The 23,243-nt window shown below is 40.5% G+C and overlaps 1 protein-coding gene across 4 annotated transcripts in view; it reads right to left on the reverse strand.

Annotated features, from left to right (window-relative positions):
* Positions 1-12,533: 12,533 nt before the first annotated feature.
* Positions 12,534-23,243, reverse strand: part of YWHAZ (tyrosine 3-monooxygenase/tryptophan 5-monooxygenase activation protein zeta) — a 35,197-nt gene continuing 24,487 nt past the window's right edge. For all 4 annotated transcript variants that reach the window (XM_032251216.1, XM_032251227.1, XM_032251241.1 and 1 more), the window contains 4 exons: positions 18,923-19,046; positions 18,033-18,196; positions 17,853-17,948; positions 12,534-14,731 (listed from right to left, as the gene is read on the reverse strand). In XM_032251216.1, the coding sequence (XP_032107107.1) occupies positions 14,672-14,731; positions 17,853-17,948; positions 18,033-18,196; positions 18,923-19,046 (444 nt within the window). In that variant the 3' untranslated portion in view covers positions 12,534-14,671. The remainder of the gene's footprint in view (positions 14,732-17,852; positions 17,949-18,032; positions 18,197-18,922; positions 19,047-23,243) is intronic.

The following is a 23,243-nucleotide window of genomic DNA, read 5'->3' on the forward strand; positions in this document are numbered from 1 at the left end:
CAGCCTCCCGAGTAGCTGTGACTACAGGCGTGCGCCACCATGCCCAGCTAATTTTTGTATTTTTAGTAGACAGGGTTTCACCATGTTGACCAGGATGGTCTCGATCTCTTGACCTCGTGATCCACCCACCTTGGCCTCCCAAAGTGCTGGGATTATAGGCGTGAGCCACCGTGCCCGGCTGCCCTGGCTGATTTTAAGCTCCTGGACTTAAGCAGTCCTCTTACCTCAGCCTCCAAAGTACTGGGATTACACACGCCCAGCCAATGAAAATGTTTGAAACGTTCAAAATGCTACACAAATATAGGGTTATCATAATGCTGATCCTAAAGGACCAGCAAACACAAGCACTCACGTAAACTCGGGTTTTTAATGTCTGTCCTCATTATGTTTTAGAGGGAATTTGATTCATGGGCTTGCAAACTCTTCATAAAAGTATGGGCTGCAGGTGTGCTATCACTTTCTCATGCTGCAGTGTGTAACATGTGAGGGGGAATATATTCTTTGATATTATGCTTTTTCTCTGTATTATTTTTATAGTGAAAGTCTAATAATGATCCTCTGGACATTGGTGGATAAATCCACAGTGGATTTTTTTCTTTCTTGTAGGCTAAGAGTCTTTGCAGTGACGGACACTGGATTCCAAGGAAATAGAGAGATGACATGAATAAGGAAGGATTTTCTCTCTCTCTCTCTCTCGACACAACTTCTGATCTCAGGTAAACTCACTTTAGCCTCCAAGTAGCTGGGACTACAGGTGCATGCCACTGAGCCCAGCTTTCTCTCTCTTTTTATTCACATCTTCAACTTGGACGCCTGATGAGCAACAGGGACTCAGAGCAGTAGCAAAAGCTATTACCAGCCTGGGTCCTGAAGCTCTGTCTTTGGAATCCCAGCTCCTTACAAATCTCCTTCCTGTTCTAGGAGGATGTCTGATTCCAAAGCACATTATTAGAATCCTTTTAACAGGTCAGGCATGGTGGCTCACACCTGTAATCCCGACACTTTGAAAGGCCAAGGTGGGAGGATTGCTTGAGACCGGGAGTTTGAGGTAAGCCTGGGCAACATAGCAAGATCCAGTCTCTGCTACTACTAGCACTACTAAATTAGCCTGGTGTAGTGTTGCATGTCTGTAGTCTCACCAGCTGGGAAGCTCAGGTGACAGGATTGCTTGAGGCCAGGAGTTCAAGGCTGCTGTGATCATGCCACTACATTCCAGCCCTGGGGACAGACTAAGAGGGCCTGTCTCAATTAAAAAAAAAAAAGTTCTTTAAACAGATGAGGAAACTAAACTCAGAGGCAAGATAGTTATCACCTGTGCAAATACTCAAGTGATGAGTGGGAGATGAGACTAAGGCCCGACCCTCTCTCCAATGGCCCATGACGAATGTTTGCCATCACATAATACATTATTTTCAAAGACTGTTTTTAACCACTTGTATTTATAATTTACAGACATGGTTCAAAATTCAAAATTTTCAAAAGACTGTTTCTCCCTTCGCCGGGCAAAGGGATTACAAGCCTGTAATCCCAGCACTTTGGGAGGCCAAGGCGGGTGGATCACGAGGTCAAGAGATCGAGACCATCCTGGTCAACATGGTGAAACCCCGTCTCTACTAAAACTACAAAAAATTAGCTGGGCATGGTGGCGCGTGCCTGTAATCCCAGCTACTCAGAAGGCTGAGGCAGGAGAATTGCCTGAACCCAGGAGGCGGAGGTTGCGGTGAGCCGAGATCGCGCCATTGCACTCCAGCCTGGGTAACAAGAGCGAAACTCCGTATCAAAAAAAAAAAAAGACTGTTTCTCCCACCTTTATCCCCCAAGTACCCAGTTCTGAGGCAACAAAATATATCAGTTTCTCATATATTTTTTCAGAGATATTTTATTTATATGCAAGGAAATCTATTTTATTTTGCTTTTTGGAGTGTTTTTTTTTGTTTTTTACACAATTGATATACTCACTGTCCCCCACCTGGCTTCTTTTACTTAACAATATATTTTGTAGGGTTTTTCATGCAAGAACAAAAAAACTTCCTCTTTCTTTTTATGGCTATGTGGTATTCAGTACAGTGATGCAGGTATAGGTGGTTTCCAGTCATGTGCTGTTTAAACAAAGCTGCACTGAATAACTTTGGTACATGAGTATGTCTACAGGATACCTTCCTAGAAGCAGATTGCTAGGTTGCAGGGGTGTGTGCCTTTGAAATTGAAGGGATATTGCCAAATTGTCCTCTGAGTTGGTTGTACTGAGGGACACCCACAGCAGAGCCCAAGTGCTTTCTCCTCACCACCACAGTGGGCTTTCAGGCTCTGTGATCCTTGCCAAGGTCTCTCTACTCTCAGACCTGCACGCTGGGCCTGACAAGACTCATGTCTCATTTCGTATCCAGGATGACCTCCCAGTTTGTTTAGAACCAGATGTCACTCTTCTGGTGACTAATGCAATACAAACTTCCAGGAAAAACAAAAACAAATCCTCTCTACAAGGTACATCATGATTCTATCCAAATGGCCATTATGTTTTTAGGGTATGATTTATTACTTATTCAACCAAATCCCTTCTTGCCCAAGACTACACGGCTCTGTGTAGGGAATGGCTCCTCCATGGTGTCCTAGCACCGCTGCACGTTACCCGTATGGGCCAAGGCTTGCGACAGAGCTTCTTTGTGTTTTGGCAGAAGACCTCAGGATCCTCCCAGAATGCAGAGGCAGGGAGACCCCTATGAAGCTGCTATGACGCCATCCCCCACTCGCCTCCCTAAGTCCTCTGGAAGGCTGTCAGGAGAAATTTTTGTCACATGATCCTTGGGGTGTCACTTTGCCAGCTGGAAACCTCTGTGGCCACTGGCATCTTTGCCCAAGTTTTGTTCAGGCCCCCCTGGGCTCGTTCTGCCCACTCAGCCCAGATCCCGCACCTGCGAAGGGAGAGCCAGGTGCTGAGCAGCAAGAGATGTGTGAGCAAGCACAGGGTCTGGCCACTGTGCACAGCCAGGTGTATGGGCTGCCAGGTGTATGGGCTGTGCCAGGGAGGGCAGCTGCAGGCTCAGGCTCCAGTTCCATGTAAGGCTGTGGCTGTTACTGCAAGTGCTTCTACTGCAGGCACCAGACAATGCAGTGGCATCCAGAAGCTTAGAAACAATAGGAACTGCAGAGTCCCAAAAAGGGTGTCACAGCCCTCACTCGGGGAGCTCCTAGGTCTGTGTTCCCTAAAGGGTTGCAGCTCTTCTCTCCTTATAGACGCCTGCAATATGGTGAGTGGGGGGGAGGGGGGGCGTGTTTCAGCCCTGTTTGTGTTACAGCTCTTTCAGTCCTGCTATTCAGCAGGTCTGAGTTCTTGTCCCAAGTCCAGGAAGAATAAGGTACATAGACAACTGGAGGTTGGGCAAGGCAGAGAGGAGCTTCATTGAGCAGCAGAACAGCTCTCAGGAGACCTGAAGTGGGTAGCTCCTTTCTGCAGGCAGGTGGTCCTGAGGAGTGTCCGGCTCTCAGGGGAGAGAAGACCCGGAGTGAGAAGCTCCTATCCGCAGGCAGATCATCCTGACAGCTCTCTGTGAGTCTAGCTGAGTCTGGGATTTTTATGGGTTTCAGAAGGGACGAAGTATGTGTTGATTGGTCCACGGGTGGCCATTAACGGGCCTGGAAAAAACACGGTAAGTTCTCACTCCAGCTGTGGACTCCACTGGGAACTGACAGGCCTCTCAGGCAGTCCTGGGCTTAAAAGTGGGGCTTCACCGACCCGCCCCTTTCCACCCAGGAGCCTGTCTGCCTCCTACTGCCGTCAACATGTTATCCACTGCAGCACCCTGGCTGTTCGTGCTACTGGAGGCCTGCAGGCCCCTTTCAGCCTTCCTCCCTGTGCTCGTTGCCACCCAGAGTCTGGAGGGGGCAGAGGCGGCGGGAACTGGCATGTCAGCGCTGCCCTGAGTGTACGCACACCTGGCCAGGTTGCAACAGCGCCCGGACTCGGCCAAAACGTTGCTCTGTCCGTCCAGAAGCAGGCACCAGGAGTGGGGAGAAGCCAGGCATCTGGAGCAGGCACTTCTGAGCCTGTGGAGGAAGGGGGGCTTCCCGGGGCCGCAAGAGCACAGGGATGCCTGAGTTGGAAGCTACGGCTGGGCAGCTGCAGCTGCGCAGGAGGGTGGGACTCCCGCCCCATGGACTCAGAAGCGGGCGGGCTCCGGCCTGTTCCGGGCTCCAGCCACATCTCCCTGGCTGCAGCTGGTGTCTTCACAGTGGCCGCTCCAGACGGACCGCCACTGCCATCAGTTTCTCATGGCCTCCAGGTTCTGATGAAGCGTGGGATTCTCTGCCCTGTACCCCTCAGAACAAGAACCCACCTTGCTGCAGTCTGTCAGTGGCTCCTCAGTAACAGGGCACCCTTTCATGGCAGTCATCTGCCCTTATGACATTTGTGCCCTTTTTGCGTGTGGGACCAGGATCCTGTGGAGCTGGCTCTCAGCTTCCTCCTCCTCGTGCTGTGTAAGTGATCCAACTGTTTGACTCTAAAAGTGACTCGTATTTTTCATTGTTGAAACAGACAGACCTTGGTCTGGGTTTTGCTTTATGTTTTTTGTGTGAGCTTTATACTCTGAAGTTGCTTTATAATTTATTTTCTCATTAACAAATATTTCTATTATATTTCCTATGGACCAAGCACTTTACAAGGTATTAATTCATTTAACACTTGGAATAACCCTATAAAGTCAGTGCTATTATCACCCCCACTTTAAAAATGAGGAAGCAGAGCCCAGAGTGGTTAAGAAACTTGTTCAAGATTACACAGCCAGTCAGATGGCTCTACACAGAGTCAGATGGGCTGCTTTGGAGTCAAGGCTCTTAACCACTGTGTTTTGCTGCCTTATGTTAACTGAATCTACACTTAGGGCACTTTTCTCAAACAACACACATCAGAAGCACCTAGATTACCCATTTGAAATGCAGTTTCCTGGGTTCCATCCAGACCTATCCTGTAAGAATCCTTGGTAGTGGGTCCAAAAATTTCCAGATACCTAGAGATAGAAACACCACTCTGCCACAATGAAGCAACTGGAGGATGGTCAGACAGGAGGAGACCAGGTCCCTGCAGACCTGAGGAGCCACCATTTATGCAATTTTAAAACCTCGACTCTTGTCTTTGCATAAAAATTCATTCCTATTTGGTTAAGCCACTGCAGCTGGGTTTTTCTTACATGAAGCTGACTCTATTCCTAACAGATGCAGAGGATCTCTTTAAATAGGAGTAATATATTTGCTGATAATAATTTGATTTTCTGAAGCAGGACTGAAGAACAGAAATGTAATGTAGTCCACATATGGAATTTAACATTTTCTAATAGCTACATTTTAAAATGGCAAAAGGTAAAATTATTTTAATATATTGTATTTAACCCAGTATTTGAAAGCGTTGTTTCAACATGACACTAAAAATCATCAGCGGTATTTTTAGATTCATTTTTTTTTTTAACTAGGTCTTCATAGTTCAGTGTGCATTGTATGCCTTTTATTTACGGCACATCTTAATGCAGACTGGCCGCATTTCAAGAGCCCCAGAGCCCCACGTGGCGGCTAGCGGCTGCTGTATTAGACAGTGCAGTCCTACAGCCCCTCATCTGTGACCTGTTTTGTGCTCTGGTTCTCAAACTCGACTGCATTGGAATCATCAGAGGAGCTTACAGGAATGCTACCTGGGTCCCATCTCAGATATTGACACATAGGAGGTCTGAGTACTACTGGGGAATTAGGAGTTCTAAAAGCTCTCTAGGTGATTCTAGTTTAAGAATTACTGTTCTAGCACCTTTATTTCTTGAGCCTCATTATCAGTCTGGGAACAGTTGGATGGTGTTTTTTCAGGAGCTGCTCTTTCCAAATAAGAACTGGTAGGCTTGCACAGGGTCTAAACTCTGTCTCCATCTCTGCCTCCACCTCTCTCTCACACACACATGTGTAGACACACACACACCACCAAAGCCCTAGAAGCGTAGTCCGTGTCACTGTATGTTACCAGGTCAATGTAGCTGTGGTCAGACTACAGGCTGACCAGATCATATCAAAACATCCAAAAGATGAGCTCTCTTCATTCTCAAAGACTGAAGTTACCACAAAATCCTGGGAGCATGAATACGCATGTGAAGATAGATACAGTCCTCTGATCGTGGGCTGGAAAGAGTAAAACAAGCCCCTGTGGAGGTCAGAAAAGCCCAGATTCATGTGATACCTACGAGCAAGAGCCAGCCCAGCAGTCTGCAGGACCGATATCCATGAGAGAGCTGGCTGTGGACTAGGACTCTAGAAGCCAGGTACATTTCTCTCTAAAGTCCCTTTCAAATTAACCAGTAACTCCAAGTGATACTGTAATTTTTACTTTTATTTTTTGAGACAAGGTCTTGCTCTGTTGCCTAGGCTGGTGTGCAGTGGAGCAATCACAGCTCACCGTACCCTCAGCCTCCTGGGCCCCAGCTATCCTCCCACCTCAGCCCGCTGAGTAGCTGGGACTACAAGTGCATGCCAACATGCCTGGCTAATTTTTAATTTTTTTTTGTAGAGACAAGGTCTCTCTTTGTTGCCCAAGCTGGTCTCAAACTCCTGGCCTCAAGCAGTCCTTCTGCTTCAGCCTCCCAAAGTGCTGGGATTACAGGCATGAGCCACTGTGCCCAGCTCGGTTGGTACTATTATTGATACCCTGTGTTAGACATTGCTTCTTTAAAGAACAAATCAGCTGTTAAATACAAAACAAAACAAACTTTATTTTGGAAATAAGGTCTTAGAAGCAAATTACTCAAGTCAGATTCACTCAACCCAACAGGTTTTTTTTTTGAGACCGAGTCTTGCTCTGTTGCCCAGACTGCAGTGCAGTGGCTCGATCTTGGCTCACTGCAACCTCACCTCATGGGTTCGAGTGATTCTCCTGCCTCAGCTTCCTGAGTAGCTGGGACTACAGGCATGCCACCAAGCCTGGCTAATTTTTGTATTTTCAGTAGAGATGGGTTTTCACCATGTTTGCCAGGATAGTCTCAATCTCTTGACCTCATGATCTGCCCGCCTCAGCCTCCCAAAGCACTGGGATTAAAGGAGTGAGCCACCGTGCCCGGCCCAACCCAATGTTTTTTTGAGTACCTATTCTGTCATTATGTTTGGTTTTTACAAAGGAAGAAAGGTAGACTTCTTACTAGGAAGCCCAGGTACCAGAAGAGGATTCAAGGTTTATTCATAAATGTTTGCTAAGTATCTGTCCTATGCCAGGTTCTGTGCTGAGTGCCAAGAACAGAGTGATAAAGAGGACATAGTTCCTGCCCTTCTGAAGCTTAAATGGTCTCTACTGGGTATAGCACTTGGCTGGAGTGTCTCTCCAGAATGCTTGCCCTGGGTAGAGGGGGTATACTTCTTGCTGATATCCTCTTGTATATACAGATTCTAGCTGAGGACAGTTTTTTGTCATTAAGAGTTCCTGCTGGAGGTCAGTCAGGTAATTGCTGCTGGTAGAAGTGATCTCTGCTAGCAATGATCAACAATGAAAATGTTGATTAAATGATGGGTCCTCTACCTTCTTAATCTGAAAAGTTATTTTTCTTTAATAGCATCAGTAAAGGGATAAAGAGTTAGTGTGCGCCTCTGGTTGGGATGCCTAAGGACTTAAGGATCTTCAGTGAGATTCCTGAAACTAACAAGAAAACATTAGAGGAAATAAAACAGAGGGACACCATAAAAGCTTACTGGCTTATACTCTCCAAAATTGTCAAGGCCATGAAGACAAAACCAAGAAATTGTTTCAGATAAAGGAGACTAAAGACTACTGTAGAGACCTAACAACTAAATGTAACTGGAGATTCTGGATTGGATTTTTTTCTTTTTCTTTTTGTAGCAAAAGAATTTTTTTCTTTTGCTACAATGGACATTAATGATACAACTGATAGATTTGAATAAGTTCTGTATAGTATCATAGCGGTGTAAATTTTCTGATTTTGATAATTATATAATTTTATATGAGACTATTTTGTATGTCCTCAAGAAATAAACAACTAAGTGTATGGAAGTAAAATAACATCATATCTGCAACTTTCAATTAATTCAGAAAAAATTTTTTTTACAGAGAAAAAAAATGAATGGAAAAATGTGGACATTTAAGAAGTCTGGGTAAAAGAGTATTTAAAACTTTGTTGTACTCTGTCATTTTTCTGTACATTTAAAATTTAAAAAAATATGGCAGAATATTTAATGTTCATTACTCCTATAGTTAAAAATATGCAACCAAAAAAAAAAAAAAAAAAAAAAAGCCTTTAATCCCAGCTACTTGGGAGGCTGAGGTAAGACTTTATTCTCAGGAAAAAATAAAGCTGCTGTTTTGTGTTAGGCAGAAAAGATTTTATTTCCTGGGAAAAGTTTAAATTCTTCATGGTTAGTGTTTTGTTTTAAAGGCCCTTGAAAGAAAACTAACAAATCAAGCAGGGGGTGGGAATATGTTTTCTTAGTTTGAGCTCGGTTTTAGTTTTAAATTAAATTACCTGCCAGACTGTTTAATTACCTAGAGATATTACAGTTTTCAGTGTCCTATTTTTAAAAATTTGGTTTCTATTCTTTCTTTCATCTTCTTAATATTCATCAGCACATTTATTTAGTTTCAGATGGCTCTGTAGCTCATTTTGGTACGCCAATGCTTCAGTTCCTTGTTTGCAGACCCACCTTGTCATTTCTTTCACTGTGAGCCGACTCTTATATGTGGGGATGAAAGTGTCTAGCCCTATGTATTAGTCACAAAGCAGTAAACCAAACCTCTAACTGTACGCATTAAAGTTCCTCTCCTCCCTTTTGTGGTCCAGGGGATAAAGGATTTGTGGTCAGATTCAGCTCTACGTTTTCAAGTAGTCCACTCCTCCCTCACCCCCTGGCTGCGCTGGCTCCAATGGGGTTGCAGTGAGGCGGGGGCAGAAAAGGTCTCCTTTGTTTGGAGCTGAAGAAAACTGGGCATTGGTCTCTTTTCACCCTGACAGGCATTTAAGCCACCTTTCAAATTAGTCCCTTACAGATTCTTTGGAGACCTGTTGCTGATTCTCTCCTGAAAAGCCATCTCCACCAACTGCTGGTTGACTGGTTTCTGCCAGTCCATCCACATAGACTGCTTCAAAAGCCCAGCTCTTCCGAAGATAGCTATAGGCTGTCTTGATCTTGGCCTGCTGGGAACATGTCCACATCCTTGGTCTCCACAAACCTTGAGGGAATAGGCTATTTCTAATGGCAGTCACTTTTCCCTACTGTGCCATCAGCACAGCTGGCTAGCTAGTATCTCCTGACATGACACTTCCCCAGAGCCTGGCATCACCCTCTGGGCCACACGGGTTACATTCCAGAAGAGTTTGTGAAGTGCTCCCAGTGGAGCACCCCCTCTCTCCTCCTCTACTGGGGGGCAGACGATGGGGAGAAATGCCTGGCACTTGAAAGCTTTCTCCAAAGAAAATCTCTCATTTCCAATTATCTAGGTTCTTCAACTTTAACCCTTTATATAAAGATGCTGTAACAAGGGACCAAGGTCTCCAGCAATGACTTTCTGGAATCCTGTTGCAAAACCTGAAAAAAGGAAAAAAAAAAAAAAAAAAAAAAAAAGCCAACAACTATATTTGATATATACTGTTTACATAAATAAAGATCATAAGTAAATTCTGTACTTCCAATTCTGTTGTCAGTAGACTTTTCCTACAAAAAACCAATTCAGTTAAATACAAAACCTTTGAAGAATCCCAAAGGAACATAAGCAAAAGTACGAAAATCTTAAGATTTGGCCATATGTTGAGTGTAATAGGAGAGCCTCACTGATATGGACGGAATCAGTATGGACTGAATACAACTCATTTCCTCTAAAGCAATGGTCAACATTTTTGACACCAGAGACCAGTTTGGTGGAAGACAATTTTTCCACTGACAGGGATGGGGTTTTGTTTCAGGATGATTCAAGCACATTACATTTATTGTGCACTTTTCTATTATTACATTGAAATATGTAATGAAATAATTATACAACTTAGTAATTATCCACTTAAGTGGGAGCCCTGAGCTTGTTTTCCTATAACTAGACAGTCCCATCTGGGGGTGATGGGAGTGAGAGAGACAGATCAGGCATTAGATTCTTACAAGGAGTGTGCAACCTAGATCCCTCGCATGCACAGTTCACAACAGGGTTTACGCTCCTATGAGAATCTAATGTCACTGCTGATCTGACAGGTGGAGCTCAGGCAGTAATGTGAATGATGGGGACTGGAGGTAAATAGAGAGGGTTTCACTTGCTTACCCTCTGCTCATGGTACTATCTTTCGTTAGTCATGTTTGTCTTAGCCGTCTTTTCAATTTGTGTCAATTTTTAGTCAAATTTGTAGTTCTCATTCAGTTTATATATTTCTTTTCTAGTTAGTGCTTTCTGTGTTCATTTTAAGAGAGGTTTCCTTACACTTAATGGTCAGCAAGTTATTCACTCTATAGTTTGCTCATTCACCTCAAGTTGACTTCAATATATGGCCTAAGAAAAATACAAATGGCATTCACTAAAAAAATTGTATATATGTGTGTGCAACCTTCCCTCAACAGAGTAAAAGTTCTGTTCCCAAACCAAACCAGCAATCAATGTGAAAATTTTCTTTTCATAAATAACCTCTGTAATTTCTTATTGGCGGGGGGGGGGGGGGGGGGGCGCCTTAATCTGCTAAGCAGATTCAAACTTTTTGTTTTACAAGTTTTTTTTTTGAGGGGGGAGGCCAAGTGTGGTGACTCACCCCTGTAATCCCAGCTACTTGGGAGGCTGAGGCAGGACTGCATGAGGCTGAGTTCAAGATTAGCCTGGTCAACAGTGAGACCCCTCTTAGGAAAAAAAAAAACAAAACCCTTTTGGGGGGGCTTAAAATGTAATCTTGCATTTTCCCCATCTGTGTTTTTCCCCTACAGACACGATCTGTATGGAAAACTGTGCATCATTAATAACCATGGGAATTTTGGCTAAGAAAATGGATATTCCTGGGCTCCAACCTAAAAAAAAAAAAACAAAAAAACCACAATTCTTTAAACTGAGTGCTGAGAATAGGCATTTAAAACAAGGTCCACGGCCAGACATGGTGACTTACGCCTGTAATCCCAGCACTTTGGGAGGCTGAGGTGGGCGGACCATGAGGTCAGGAGTTCAAGACCAGCCTGGCCAACATAGTGAAACCCCATCTCTACTAAAAATACAAAAATTGGCCGGGCGTGGTGGCTCATGCCTGTAATCCCAGCACTTTGGGAGGCCGAATCACGAAGTCAAGAGATGGAGACCATCCCGGCCATGAAACCCCGTCTCTACTAAAAATACAAAAATTAGTCTGGTGTGGTGGCATGCGCCTGTAGTCCCAGCTACTTGGGAGGCTGAGGCGGAAGAATTGCTTGAACCCAGGAGGCAGAGGTTGCAGTGAGCCAAGATTGCACCACTGCACTCCAGCCTGGTGACAGAGCAAGACTCCATCTCAAAAAATAAAATAAAATAAAAATACAAAACTTAGCCGGGCATGGTGGCATGCACCTGTAGTCTCAGCTACTCAGGAGGCTGAGGCAGGAGATTTGCTTGAACCTGGGAGGCGGAGGTTGCAGTGAGCAGAGATAAAGCCACTGCACTCCAGCCTGGGTGACAGCAAGACTGTCTCAAAAAAAAAAAAAAAAAAAAAAAAGCTAGAATCAATCAAGGATATTGTGCTACATGTCACATAAAATTAATGTAGTTTCACATTTTAAAAAGAATCCAAGTCTGTTTTCCAAGTGCCCAGTCTCAGCCACCACTTTAATACTGCACATATTTCATATTATTTCCTATAATGTAAATGACAGAATACAATTTTGCCAAATTTCTTGATCTTTCCCTAGAGGAATGTGTAAGACCATCACTGAGCATACAGCACCAGATAGTTTTCAAAGTTTCACTCTCCATTTAAAGTCTGACTACAAATAATCTAAGATAGCAGCTTCCAAATTGGCCTTGACTCATTTTAAAATATTCATCGAGCCATGACAAGACCGGTGACTATTTTGCAGGAAAAACAAATTAAGCCCCTAAAATTAAGTCACTGGACATATATTCTTACTCCCCTCACCCCCTATTCTGACTTTTAGAGCATGAAGTAACAGCTATTAACTGGAAAAACATTTATTATTCAAATTCCAAGGCTAAAAAATCTCAGGTTGGAAATTTGCCTTCATCTATTGGGAATACTATGTAGAAAATATTAAATAGATAGTAGTGTTCTCATTAGTCAAGAATCAACCTCTTTTAGATGACTGATGTACATTAAATATGCAAATGTGCAGAGTTAAAGGTTTTATTTACTTGAATGAGATCGCATCTCTTCAGTCTAACTTCCCTTAGCTATAAAATATGATTAAATATATATATATGAGAGACTACTTTACCTCCTTGGCTTGGGGGTCAGGAGAAATCAGTAAGTGAAGTAGAAGAGCTGTCAGGGAATAGGGGAAGAGGATTGTTGTCCTAGATGTAGAAAGTATCTTTTCTCCTGGAAATAAAGACCCCAAGGTCTCCATTGCACTTTTATTTGAATGTAATATTTGGGACAATTATCCAAAAGGGCCAATATTTCCCAATTTAATCTGAGGTCATAATAAAACAAGCAACAAAACAGTGTTTGGGATTTCAGTTTCTCACCCTTATCATCAAGACTCACTGCCTCCCATCATCAATATTTATTGAGCATTTACAGTGTACTAGGCACAATAGAACATACAGAAAACATTGTCCCTGCTCTTGAGGAGCTTACATTCTAAAAGAAAAAATACACCTCTTTTAAAATGGCATTTTTGTTTGGTGTTTTCTGCAAAGTACTGAGGAAATATTTTGTAAAGTGAGCTTTGGGTATAACTTAGCCCCATCATTATTTAGAGAATAGAGGAAGAGAAAAAGGAAGGATTTTAAAGGCAGACAATGACATTCAGGATAGGTAGGGTTTTAAAGGGAGATAAACACAATCTCATCAACTAAGGAGAGATTTGCTGCAGTAAATAGGATGAGGGAAATAGTTTGTGGGATGCAAGCAAAGGAAGCAGGGTATCTTAGACATTGAGTGGAGCCAGAAAGATCATGCGGCCTTTTTCCAAGTACACGGCCACCAAGTAGGAATGGTTGGTGTCAAGACAGAAGGCTAAAAAAGGTAATCTTGTGACAAATAGAAAGAATAAAGGATCAAAGTCGAAGGCAGGCTATAAGAGTATCAAGAAATTCTTAAAAACCAAAGAGTGATTTGGAAGCACAAAACTTATAGTTAATGCTACCCGATGTCATGATGGGCCAAGAACATTGTGGCTTCCTAAGTTAGAAAATGCCATATACCAAAATCTTAAATGGAACATATTACTTTTTTTTTTTTTTTTCCCGATCAATCTCCCCCTCTCCCAGAAAAACATAGGAACTCATTTTTTTTCAGGGTGGGGAGGAAGAGAGGGGACCATGGGACACAGTTGGAAACAGTAGTTATAGTAGTAGCATTTTTGTTGTTGTTATGATAAACTTTGTGTTTAAACTTGGTAAAAGCCCATTAGCTGCCAAGAGGGAATAAGGAATAAATTTCAAAAAATGTACAATTTCCTTTAGAGAAGTTTCAGAACCAAAAGACTAATTTACATGAAAATCTGTAGAGAAAGTAGTTGAAAAGTCCATTCATAAAACTTTTATTCCACTTACATGAATTTAATACACATGTTCTTAACAATTATGCTTGGATTGTTCATGAAAATTTCATAAGACATTAAACAAAGCTAGCCATCATCTCAAGTTATTTCCCTGTTAACTATTTTTACAGCACATGCATGTTAGGCAAGTATCAAAAAAAAAAAAAAAATCACAAAAGCAAAAAACCTAAAAAAAAGTTAAATACATGGGTTTTTGTTTTACTGCTGTGCTTGATATACACAAAGTAATGAATACCAAGCAATTCATTTTTACTGCATCTTTACTTTTACATTTGTTCTTAGGTTGCCTAAAACATTTAAATACAAATAAAATGAGTGTAGCAAAAATAATGAAAGCTAACAGCAGGTAACTTTACAAATAATGGAATGTGAACCGTTTCTGCCCTTATCCAGAGTAAAATGGGTCACAACTTTGTCTAAAGGAACACTTCTGCAGCTGTAGTCAAAGGTGTGAACTTTGAGATTGAGTACTCCACAGATAGACATGGTTTAACATGTGGTATCCATGGGATATTTGTTTCTACCACAGCCTTTTAAGTGCTCCAAACCTTAAAGTACCCACAATTACTACACCTGTGACTGGAACCAATGATCCCTTTTATCCCCCACCAGGACAAACCAATATGTAGGCAGTTTTCTTTGCTTAGACATGGAAGCAGTTTTAACACTGGCCCTTGTGAAGCCACAATGTACCAAAAGTACTATGCCAAACATTTATAACTTGTATAAAAATTCCACATCCCCATATTGGCCACCTCAAGATGAGAATAGATTAATTCCCTAAATGTTAACTGGCTCTACTCCCCTAATATTAAACATAAAAACCACATGGGAAATATAGAAATTCAAATAGAAGTAACATAAACCTGTCATAAATCGTAAACAAAAAAACTATTTGTGGGACAGCATGGATGACAAATGGTCTACTGTGTAAATTTTAGAATGAGGCAGACAAAAGTTGGAAGGCCGGTTAATTTTCCCCTCCTTCTCCTGCTTCAGCTTCATCTCCTTGGGTATCCGATGTCCACAACTGGTAAAAGAAGGAAAGATTTTTCAGCATGTTTCAGTGGGGTGGAGTGGGGGACAGTTTTCATAGATGTGCCAAGGTATCAGAACGTTTTAGTTGGAAAGCATTCTTAAAAAGACGGCAGCATCACTGAGCTTCAAGATACAAAAACATCTCAATACACAAATTTACTTTCTTTGTAACCACTGTATAAGCAGGGTAAGTACACCACAGAGTTGCCTTCAAGTAATGATCGGATACAGGAAACTTTTGGTTATCCTTAGAAAGTGAGGAGAAAGTAGAAGAAATCATAAAATATTTTTAAAAAACTAAGCATCAATAGGTATCAGAATCTAAAGAGCTCCAATAGAAGAGATGGACATCCAAGGTGAGTGCTGCTATACCAGAAGCATCTAATTTGGCCCATGCTGAAGGAGCTAGGGTTGCTCTCCCCTGGTAGATCTTAAGACTGACTCTCACTCCAAACAGAATCCTATACTCCGTGAAATTCAAGGACAAGCCTCAGATCCGATCTAACCTACCAATCTAGCTTTTCTCAGCTTAGAAAAACACCTTTGTATATTTATTAGGTTGGTACAAAAGTAGTTGCAGCTCTTGCCATTACTTTAAATGGAAAAACCTGCAATTACTATTGCACTAACTTAATATATAGACAAAAACCAGAACCAAACCTTTTAAGAGGTAAAAATGAGAGTTGTCCCATAGGTGGTAGGGTTATGGACTCTAAATATTCCAACTGCTCCAGTGTTAAAAATTTTTAAGTCCTGGCCAGATGCGTGACTCACACCTGTAATCCCAGCACTTTGGGAGGCTGAGGCAAGTGGATTACCTGAGGTCAGGAGTTCGAGACCAGCCTAACCAACATGGAGAAACCCCATGTCTACTAAAAAACACAAAATTAGCTAGGCATGTTGGCACATGCCTTTAATCTCAGCTACTCGGGAAGCTGAAGCAGGAGCATCGCTTGAGACTGGGAGGTGGAGGTCATGGTGAGCCAAGATCGTGCCACTGTACTCCAGCCTGGGCAACAAGAGCAAACTTCTGTCTCAAAAAAAAAGTCTTAACCACTCTAGTGATTTTTCAGAGGCAATTATAAAAGAATTCAAGACAACCTTAAATTTAATATGACTCACACTAAAAACTAATTAGTTCACCTAGTTCTTATTTTTCTATTCCCCAAATTATCCATTAGCTTCATTTATCTGCTAAGCAAATGTATCTCTGGCCTGGAGACTAGTTCCAAAGTCATACAGCTAACCAAATGACCTCTTGGAAGCTGTGTGTTCCTGTTAAACAAGGGATTTTGTAAATGCAAGATCAAACTGTTTCTTTTTTTTTCCCATTTATTTATTTTATTGCATTTTAGGTTTTGGGGTACATGTGAAGAACATGCAAAATTGTTGCATAGGTACACACGTGGCAGTGTGATTTGCTGCCTTCCTCCCCATCACCTACATCTGGCATTTCTCCCCTTGCGATCTCTCCCCAGCTCCCCACCCCCCACCGTCCCTCCCTTATTTCTCCCCAACTGACCCCAGTGTGTAGTGCTCCCCTCCCTGTGTCCATGTGTTCTCATTGTTCAACACCCGCCTATGAGTGAGAACATGCGGTGAGATCAAACTGTTTCTAATGTCTCCTTCCTGTTCTAACTTTCAAGGACTCTTGGATTTTCTGTATAAACATGCAAAAATTTGATACAAAATATTTCTCTATTTCTAGAGTAATGTGTTGAAGGTCTTGGTCAACCAAATTCAGACTGAAATATTAAGTTTTGGGATAATTTCTTTTCTTGACAGATAAATGATCCAATCAACCTATAATGGTGACAGCTGACACAAGGCTCGGAGAAGACACAGAAGCAGTGGCAGTTAGAATGGTAACCCTGGTTTTCTTATTGCAAGATATGCTCTTCATGCTATACTGACAGCAAAATTCAGTTGGAAGCACATAGTAGATCACAGCCTCTCACAAAGTGATGCAAACAAAACACAGTAACAAGGTCTCAGGTCATCACTTTAAAAATGTCATCACTTCAAACTAAAAAAGAAAAAGCCTTAATACTAAAATTAGTAAAATTAAAGTGCTTCTTATGTTTGATATAAAGATTCTTTCATTCTTTACTATAGCTTATTATCTTGACTCAAGTATCAGAAAAGTTTATAGATAGCTCCAAATTGTGCTAATAAATAACTTTAGGTTTAAACAAGCATACAGTATTATTCAAAAAACTCTTCAAGCTTTTCAGCACTAGAATATAGAACTCGTTTATAGAAAATGGCAGTGGACTAGAATAAAGTTGGAAGAGAAATGTATAAATTGAGGTTACACAGTCCCCAAGAGAAATGGTCTTAAAAGTCTAACAAGAAACAGTAATACTAGATTATGATCTGCAGTTCCTACCTCTTTAGCTGACACACAGCAAACGCTTGATAATTTTTTAATCTAAGCCTCAAAATTTCAAATCTAATATTTAACTGAAGGAGAAGAATGAGAAGACCTAAGGAACTAACAAGACATATAAACCAATTGCATTGTGGACACAATTTGAATTACAATTCAAATTAAAAAAAAGAGAGACAATTGGAATTCAGGTATTCTTTACATATTTAAACATTATTAGGGAATTCTTGTTGATGTTTTTGGGTGTGATGGTGATACTATGTTTCTTTTTATATACATCTGCAGTATCCCAAGGACAATCATGACCCTTCATATTAAATCATTTTAAATCAGAAAGTAGGCAAAACAGACTTCCACTTGGATTCTGGAGATACCCAAAATTTTACAACTCAAGTTTATCTTTACAAGTATGGAGGCAACTTGATGGGCAAGAAAATAATTTTTAAAGAAATTAAAACAAGCTTTGATACTAAAATTCAAATTTTAACAAGACAGGTAAACTCATCAATGTGTGTATTTTTCAGTTCTTGGTCTAATATTTCAGATTCTGTAGTTTTCCTTCATATGGTTTTAACAGTAGCTAAGACGTATTTATGTGAGCATATGAATTACGTTGAGAAAAAATTTTAAAAACATTTAATTTTAAAAATATATATATATTCCTCAGAGTAAAACATAACCTCTTCAACGACATTCATCACTAATGATGTTGTTATGTACTTACTGTTAAGTTGTCTCTCAGTAATTGCATTATTAGCGTGCTGTCTTTGTATGACTCTTCGCTTAATGTATCAAGTTCAGCAATGGCTTCATCAAAAGCCTATGATTTAAAAATAGTACATTATATTTCAGTGCTCAAATAATGAAAACTGCTAAATTTCTACATAACAGGTAAAATACATACTGTCTTTGCAAGAGAGCAGGCTTTCTCTGGGGAGTTCAGAATCTCATAATAGAACACAGAGAAGTTAAGGGCCAGACCCAGTCTGATAGGATGTGTTGGTTGCATTTCCTTTTTGCTGATTTCAAAAGCTTCTTGGTATGCTTGTTGTGACTGATCCACAATCCCTGGATAAGACACACCAAAACGTATTGAGACAAAGTATGTATTATATCTTCACCCTTCAAACCAAATCTTTAATATCTCATGTATCCTCTGAAATACTAACCTGTAACAGCTTAATATTTGTCAATTTAACAAGGCCCTTAATTTTTCTTTTAAAAGGAGGTTCCTCCTGGTACACATTAGCCATTGGTCAATGTCAAGATACAATTTTATAATCTCATTGTTATATTTTTAAAAATTAACTAGTTTACGCTGCTCCTCAGTTACAGTTACAGTGTGACCTCTATTTCTTCTTTCTTGAGATAGGGTCTCTGTCACTCAGGCTGGAGTGCAGTGGCACAATCAGGGCTCACGACAGCCTTGACCTCCCAGACCCAAGCGATCCTCCCACCTCAGCCTCCAGATTAGCTGGGACCAAAGGCTTGCACCACCATACCCAGCTAATTTTCAAAACTTTTTTTGTAGAGAGGGATGTTGCTGAGGTTGGTCACTATTTCTTAAAATCTTGAGAAAACACCCCTGTACACAAAATTGGCTTTTCAGAAAGCAAATATTTTAGAATGCCAGTATTAGGTGGTAGACATATATTCTCAGAACACAAAAAAAAGAGCACTGCTACTCTTTATTCAACACTCTAAGCAATTAAAAACAACAAGAAATTATTTACCCTCCAGAGACTCTTCCTCACTTTTATACAAGTTCAATCAACAGGTTTAAAAACAGCATACCTTTCTTGTCATCACCAGCGGCAACCTCAGCCAAGTAACGGTAGTAATCTCCTTTCATTTTCAAATAGAAGACTTTGCTCTCTGCTTGTGAAGCATTGGGGATCAAGAACTTTTCCAAGAGAGACTTAGGAAGAAAAGAAACAGATACCGTAAGAATAAAATATTTATAAAACTGAAAGAACTTGCATTTCTTAAAGGACATACTACAGCCTAAGTTATAAAACTGTCAATAATACAACTGTGAATGCAGTGGGCACATGAATTTGTGGTTTAAAGCACAATGCTTCAGGCAGCAATACTTTTAAGTTTGAAGTTAATGTTGAGTTTATTTTTTGAGGACAATACAATTGAGTATCAGTCCCTGACAATGCTATCTATCTACATACTGACTTCCATGAATGTGAAGCATGACCATTCATATTTAGGAACATTTTCTAATGAGCTGGCAAACTTTCCATCTGAAGTTTCATGTGGTCATGACATGAAAACAGAAAGAATCTAAGTGATGACCTTTTTGGGACTCTGGAGAAATGACTAAAGCAGAAACCAATAATATAACAAACACTAAAGGAGTCTATACCAGACAAAGAGGAACAAAATAAACTTCATTTACAAGAACACAATTCAAGCAAACCTCAACAGATCAACAAAAAAAAAAACTGTTCAAAAGTTTTATTTTTCCTAACTAAATTAAGACAGTGGTAGAAGTAAGACTTCCAGATCTTAAAGAGCAGACCTTTAATCTCATTGAAGTCATTTTCAGCTAGTAAGATACATGACTACAGATCATCCCAGACAACAGATAAAATTAAAACATCCTATAAAATTCTGTCTAAAACTCTTACTACAATCTGAGTCATTTCATCAGGATTTTAAAAATTACGCTGTTTAAATGATTTTAAAGCAAAAAAAAAATTAGATCACTGTGTTGGGATGGGAAGAAGTCTCAATAAATGTGTAATTTTTTTTTTAGTCAAGGAAGAGAAAAATAATTCCAACAGAATTAGGTAAATGTTAAACCAAAAAACTGCCAATGACCCATTCTCACTACCCCACCTTCTTTAAAGTTCAAGTACAATCTGGGACTCAAGGTGAAGTCAATTTTCAGCTGGGCTAAATTCCAAATAAATCCATTCTTACAAGAAAAAAGCTATCAGTTTATATTACACCTACTTATATGCAAAATATAATTTGAAAAATACTTTTAAATAGTAACTTTACCCATTATGTTCCAATGGTGGGTAAGTGAAGAGTTTTAACCCAACTTCTTCCCCCTAATTTTTTTTTTTTAAACAACTCAAGCTACAGACAATCCAGATGAAGTGGCAGTAGGGCCAAACTGCACTGCGCTGTAAGAGGTTAAAGGTGAGAAAAGTCAACCTGAAATGATGTTTCTTGTCACTATTAACTGGTATTCAAAAATACTGACCTAAGGCTGGGCAAAGTGACTCATGCCTATAATTCTAGCTACTTGGGAGGCTGAGGCAGGAGAATCACTTGAGCCCAAAAGGCAGAGGTTGCGGTGAGCCGAGGCTGCACCACTGACTGCACTCCAGCCTGGATGACACAGCAAAACTCTTGTCTCAAAATAAATAAATAAATAAATAAATAAATAAAACTACTGGCCTGAAATCAGAAGAGCATTTTGGTTAGGAGAGCAAACTCTGTATTATACACCACATCCATACTTTCACATTCAGAGTTCTCTTAGCTGCAAAAGTGTTTTGTTGTCCCTTGAGCACAATGCTTTTTACCCTCTATGGTTGCTCTGTGGAGATCTGCCTCAAACAGTGGAAGATAGTTGCACTTAAAATAGTTAACTGAGTTTTTCCACGTAAAAACAAGGGTCTTAAGAAACAAATAACCAGGGTTTTTTTTTAAAGTTTCACATTGTTATACAAAATGTATTATTCATTCAACTATGGGAGATGATACAAGCATAGTGGCTTTGGGATGAGTCTGGGTTTGAATTACAGCACTATACACTGTGTGACCTAGTTAATCTCAATGATTCAGTTATCTCACCTGTAAGGCAGAGACCTCTAAGATTGTTGAGAAAAAATACAGGTAAGCACTTAGGAGTAAGCACAATATGTTGGTACTTCATAATCTAGCTGTACAGACAAGACTATCATTCCTTCCATTACAGTACACTTTAAAACAAGTATTGCAGGGCACGATGGCTCACTCCTATAATCCCAACACTTTGGGAGGCAGAGGCAGGAAGATCACTTCTTGAGACCAGGAGTTTGAGACCAACCCAGTGAACATGAGATCCCGCCTCTCAAAAAAAATTAAAAGTTAGCAAAGTGTGGTGGCATGCACCTACAGTCCCAGCTACTTGGGAGGCTGAGATGGGAGGATCATTTAAGTCCAGGAGTTTGAGGCTGCTGTCAGCCATAGCTAAATCGTACCACTGTACTCTAGGATGGGTGCCAGTGAGACTGTCTCAAAAAAAGAAGAGTAACACTGCCTGATAATCACATCCTTCATTTTCAATAACTTTAACCCACTCTACATATGTAGAAATGAAGGCCATAAACACATGTAGTTACTTAAGAATGAACCAATGACAAGACGTAAAATTTTAAAGTTATACTAAAAACTTAAGTTTTTTAGGAAAGGTGTTGATAAATGCTACTAAAATTAGTAATCTATCTTTTGTAGGTAGTAACTTTGGAATCTCTACATGTTTTATTTTACAATGGGATAATATGCTGAACTAAGTAATTCCCTGGGAATTAAAATGGCAGTTAAGCACTTCTTTCCCCAAAGATAAACACTGAATTAACCATAAAACAACAACTTTAAAGCTATTTGTTAGAACTCACAAGTAAGAGGAAGGCTGGGTAAAAGCAGTCAGGCTGCTTATTGGCCTAATGATAGACCAAAAAAAACCAAATAAGTGGCAAATGTTTCTGGTGAGATGCTGACTATAAGAGGTGAGAAAGGAATAAATGGCATACTTCTATTAAACCCTCCGATAACATAAACTAATTAAGATTTAAAAACCCAAAACCAAAAAGACTGGATTAAAGATGAAATTTAAAGGGGCTAACACTATAGTTCTCAAAAAAGCTAACTGTGAAAGAACAGAAATGTGGTAGACTTTCTTCAAAGACAGCCTCCACCAATTCCCTGCCATCCTTTGTTAATGTAATGTGTGTCATTCTTCCTCCTGTTAAGAGTGGATTTAGTTCCTTTCTCCTTGAGTCCAGGCTAGTTTTGTTGACTTGCTTTGACCAGCAGAATGCAGAAGAGATCGCTATTCCAGTTCTGGGCCCAACCGTTTAAAAGCTCTAGAGGCTTCTCCTTTTGTTCTCTTGGAGCTATGAGCCAGTGTGCAAGAAGTTAAAACTACCCTGCTGAAGAGAAAGACCAAGCCAGCCTCAACCCATTAGACATATAAGTGAAGCCATCTTGTGTATTTCAGCCCCGGACGAACTTCCAGCTGAATGCTGAGAGAGTGACCCCAGCCAACACCATGTGAAAAATGCTCTATTCGGGGTCCAACCAGGCCGCAGAACCACAAGAATAAATCATTGCTTTAAGTCATTAAATGTTGAATGGTTTGTTACACGGAAATTGATAACCAAAACAAGGATGCTACAATTTTAATAATCATAATAACATTATTTCAAAAGTAAACACAGATGACATTTTTGACTGAGATTGTTTTCTACAGATTGTATAATTTGACCTTTTCCTAACCCTATCTATGAGGTATAAATTACAATTATCCCCATTTTGTATGGGGGCCCAACAGTGTGATGAAACGTGTTGAAAATCACTGCCAAGTTTGTGAGCATGCAACTTCAACTAGGCAATCTAACTTGTACTCCTGTTTCTGGTGACATGCTGACCGTGGGAGTTGAGAAAGGCATAAATGGTGTACTTGTATTAAATCAACCAATGACTTAAGCTAATTAAGATTTAGAAACCAAAAACCAAGACAGACTGGATTAAAGGTTAAATTTAAAAGGGCTAACACTATAGCTCAAAAAAGCTAACTATAAAAGAACATTTTCCCAGCCTCAATGGGGCGACAGGACTACTAAAAAGGATGTGATTCCACAATCAGGAATCAAAGTTATGGCGAGTACACTAGAAACTGTCAGCATAATGGAAAGAGGAGGACATGAATGGCTTCAAGAGAGAAGACCAATTAAATTTAGCAAGAGATCAGATTTCTGTCCAATATGAGAAAACTTATGAGTGGTCCAATCTGGAATAGGTAACCTACTCAGTGAGTTCCCTCCTTTCATAAAGGCATAACAAGAAACTAAAGAGATAACTCAGTTATTTTTTAGAGAGGATCCAT

Source organism: Sapajus apella, unplaced genomic scaffold (genome assembly GCF_009761245.1).
Source record: "Sapajus apella isolate SASKATOON/1434 unplaced genomic scaffold, GSC_monkey_1.0 scaffold3, whole genome shotgun sequence".
Lineage (NCBI taxonomy): Eukaryota > Metazoa > Chordata > Mammalia > Primates > Cebidae > Sapajus > Sapajus apella.